The sequence below is a fragment of the Kryptolebias marmoratus genome, linkage group LG3 (assembly GCF_001649575.2).
Source record: "Kryptolebias marmoratus isolate JLee-2015 linkage group LG3, ASM164957v2, whole genome shotgun sequence".
NCBI classification, from domain to species: domain Eukaryota; kingdom Metazoa; phylum Chordata; class Actinopteri; order Cyprinodontiformes; family Rivulidae; genus Kryptolebias; species Kryptolebias marmoratus.
Window position 1 is genome coordinate 27,707,372 of NC_051432.1, and position 2,188 is coordinate 27,709,559.

The following is a 2,188-nucleotide window of genomic DNA, read 5'->3' on the forward strand; positions in this document are numbered from 1 at the left end:
TTATGGGCTAGGCAGCTAACTGCGGCTACAAAAGCAGCATCAGAAGAGGGTTCTTTAAGGAGCCTGAGGTGTGAATGAAAACACGAAGCAATGGTTTTAGTTTGTGTGTATATATTGTGAAATTAAAGGGAATAAACAAACAACAACAAACAGTTACAAACACACAGTGAGAGACAAGTTATTTCAAAAATAAATTCAAAGATCATAGGTCTCTTCTTTCTTCTAGCTCACCATCCTTGGACTCAGAGGAGGATCTGATCCATCATATAAAAAAAACCCGACCTTCATGAAGTGGGGCACCAAACTGCAATCAGCTGGGACAGTCTTGATGACGCCCAGGTAACAACACCAACGGTTCAAACGAAAGATCAAATCAGTGGAGTCAGAGATTTTGGGTGAATTGTTCTCAGCAAGATGCCACACAGCCAGCCACAATCACAGTGGAACACGTTCAAACTGCGCTGGAGGTGGAGCTTTAATTAAGGTGGAAAGGTTGGGGGGATAACAGGAAGTAGGTCCGCCAAAATAAAAGTCTAACTAATTATCTAATTAAGGGTTACATTTGCCTGATAGAGCTTTAAGCAGCATCTATGGACGGCATGGTGAACTGTGTTTACAGACAGTGTTCCTGAGCAGAACCAGAACCTTGACCTTTGACCTCAGAGGTTTCTACAGATTCTTTGAATCTGACCCAGTTTCTCTCAGCCTGGTGAACTTCTCCCATCTTTACTTCTGACAGATTCAGCCTCTAAATCCTCTTTTTGTCCCGAGTCCTCTGACTGACCTGCTGCTAATTAACCTCATTAGTTGTAAAATGCTCCTCCAGGTGTTTCTGATTTGTACCACTCACTTTTATTTACTTTTATGACCTTTCACAACTGTTTTTCTGCCATATACCGTGAACCGCAGAACCGTGACCGAACCTCCCACCTGCTGCTGGTGACGATGCCTTCAGCTCTGCGTTCAGCTGTTCAGCTCTGTGTTTACCTCCAGCCCGACAGGAGCTGCTTTCAGAGCCAGGGCCCTCTGACCCCCACCCCCCCACCCCACCGGTCCCGGGGCCTGTTTTAGGAGGCCGGACGGGCAACAAAGTTCCCATTCATCGTCCTCGCTCCCTGAGGAGAGGAGTCCTGCAGGACGAAATCAACCCAGTTCTGTCAACAAGAGAGCAGAACTGCTGGAGCAACGTGGCAAAACCACGCAGCCCAAACGGGCGACAATACGAGGACAACATGAAACTGTAGCTGTTACTGTGGAACAAATCTGTTGATATTTTATTTTTTACTAAAACACTGCAAAAAGGTGTGTGGTAGCTCAGTGGTCTTATAATCCTGAGACTGCAGGTTCAAGTCCGGCGTAAAACAAACCTATCGTGTGAGTTTGCTTGCTGTGGAAACCCTGAAGAAGGAAACAACCAAAACAACAACTAACATGCTGCAAAAATATCTCGAATAAATATTTTTTCTTAAATAACCAAATGGTTGAGTCGCTGCTCCAAAAAGAAACTCTTGTAGAGAAGCAGAAGAACGATGTTTATTAATCTAAAAGATGATGCCGTTCAGCTGACTTCTCTGAGGCGGTCCTACCTGAGCAGCAGGTCAGCAGCACCAGGAAGAGCAGAAACACCAGGAGCTTCTTCATCTTCATCACCTCCTCCTGCCTGAGTCTTCACCACTCTGAGCTCCGGAGTCCAGGAGGGCTGAAGGGGAACGTTCTCCTCCTCCTCTTCCTCCTCTTCCTCCTCCTTCTCCTCACCCACAAACTGTTACAAAATGTTCCGTGCAAAAGTCCTGATCCACTTCTGATTTATTAACATGTTGCTTCAGTGACTCATTCTTTTAAAACCTATTTAATTTGTTTTATAGTTTTATTCAAACCTTTATTTAAAGGTGTATAAACCAGTGTTGTGTCGCCATCTGCACATCAAATATCAAGGAACTGTTTTTGAATCTACAAAATATAAAATAAAACTAAACGTTTGGCTTCACCAAAGTGATATAAACCCAAGATTTGCTAACAAAAGTTTGATGCATCCATAATGAGTTTTAGATGCTCTTCATCGGCTGTATAATTGGTGTTTTTTAAGATTGACATTTCGTCTTTTATTGTTCACTTTCCCAGTTCTCTCCAGCTTGTTCCGGAAATCCCGAGGTGTTTCCTGGGCAGAGAGGATATTTAATCCCTTCAC

The 2,188-nt window shown here is 43.8% G+C and overlaps 1 protein-coding gene across 1 annotated transcript in view; it reads right to left on the reverse strand.

Moving 5' to 3' along the window:
- The window catches only part of lg3h17orf67 (linkage group 3 C17orf67 homolog), a 3,928-nt gene extending 2,281 nt beyond the window's left edge, over positions 1–1,647 (reverse strand). The window contains exons 1-2 of the mRNA XM_025003237.1: positions 1,587–1,647; positions 988–1,130 (exon numbers count right to left, since the gene is read on the reverse strand). Of these exons, the coding sequence (XP_024859005.1) occupies positions 988–1,130; positions 1,587–1,647 (204 nt within the window). The remainder of the gene's footprint in view (positions 1–987; positions 1,131–1,586) is intronic.
- Positions 1,648–2,188: the final 541 nt, after the last annotated feature.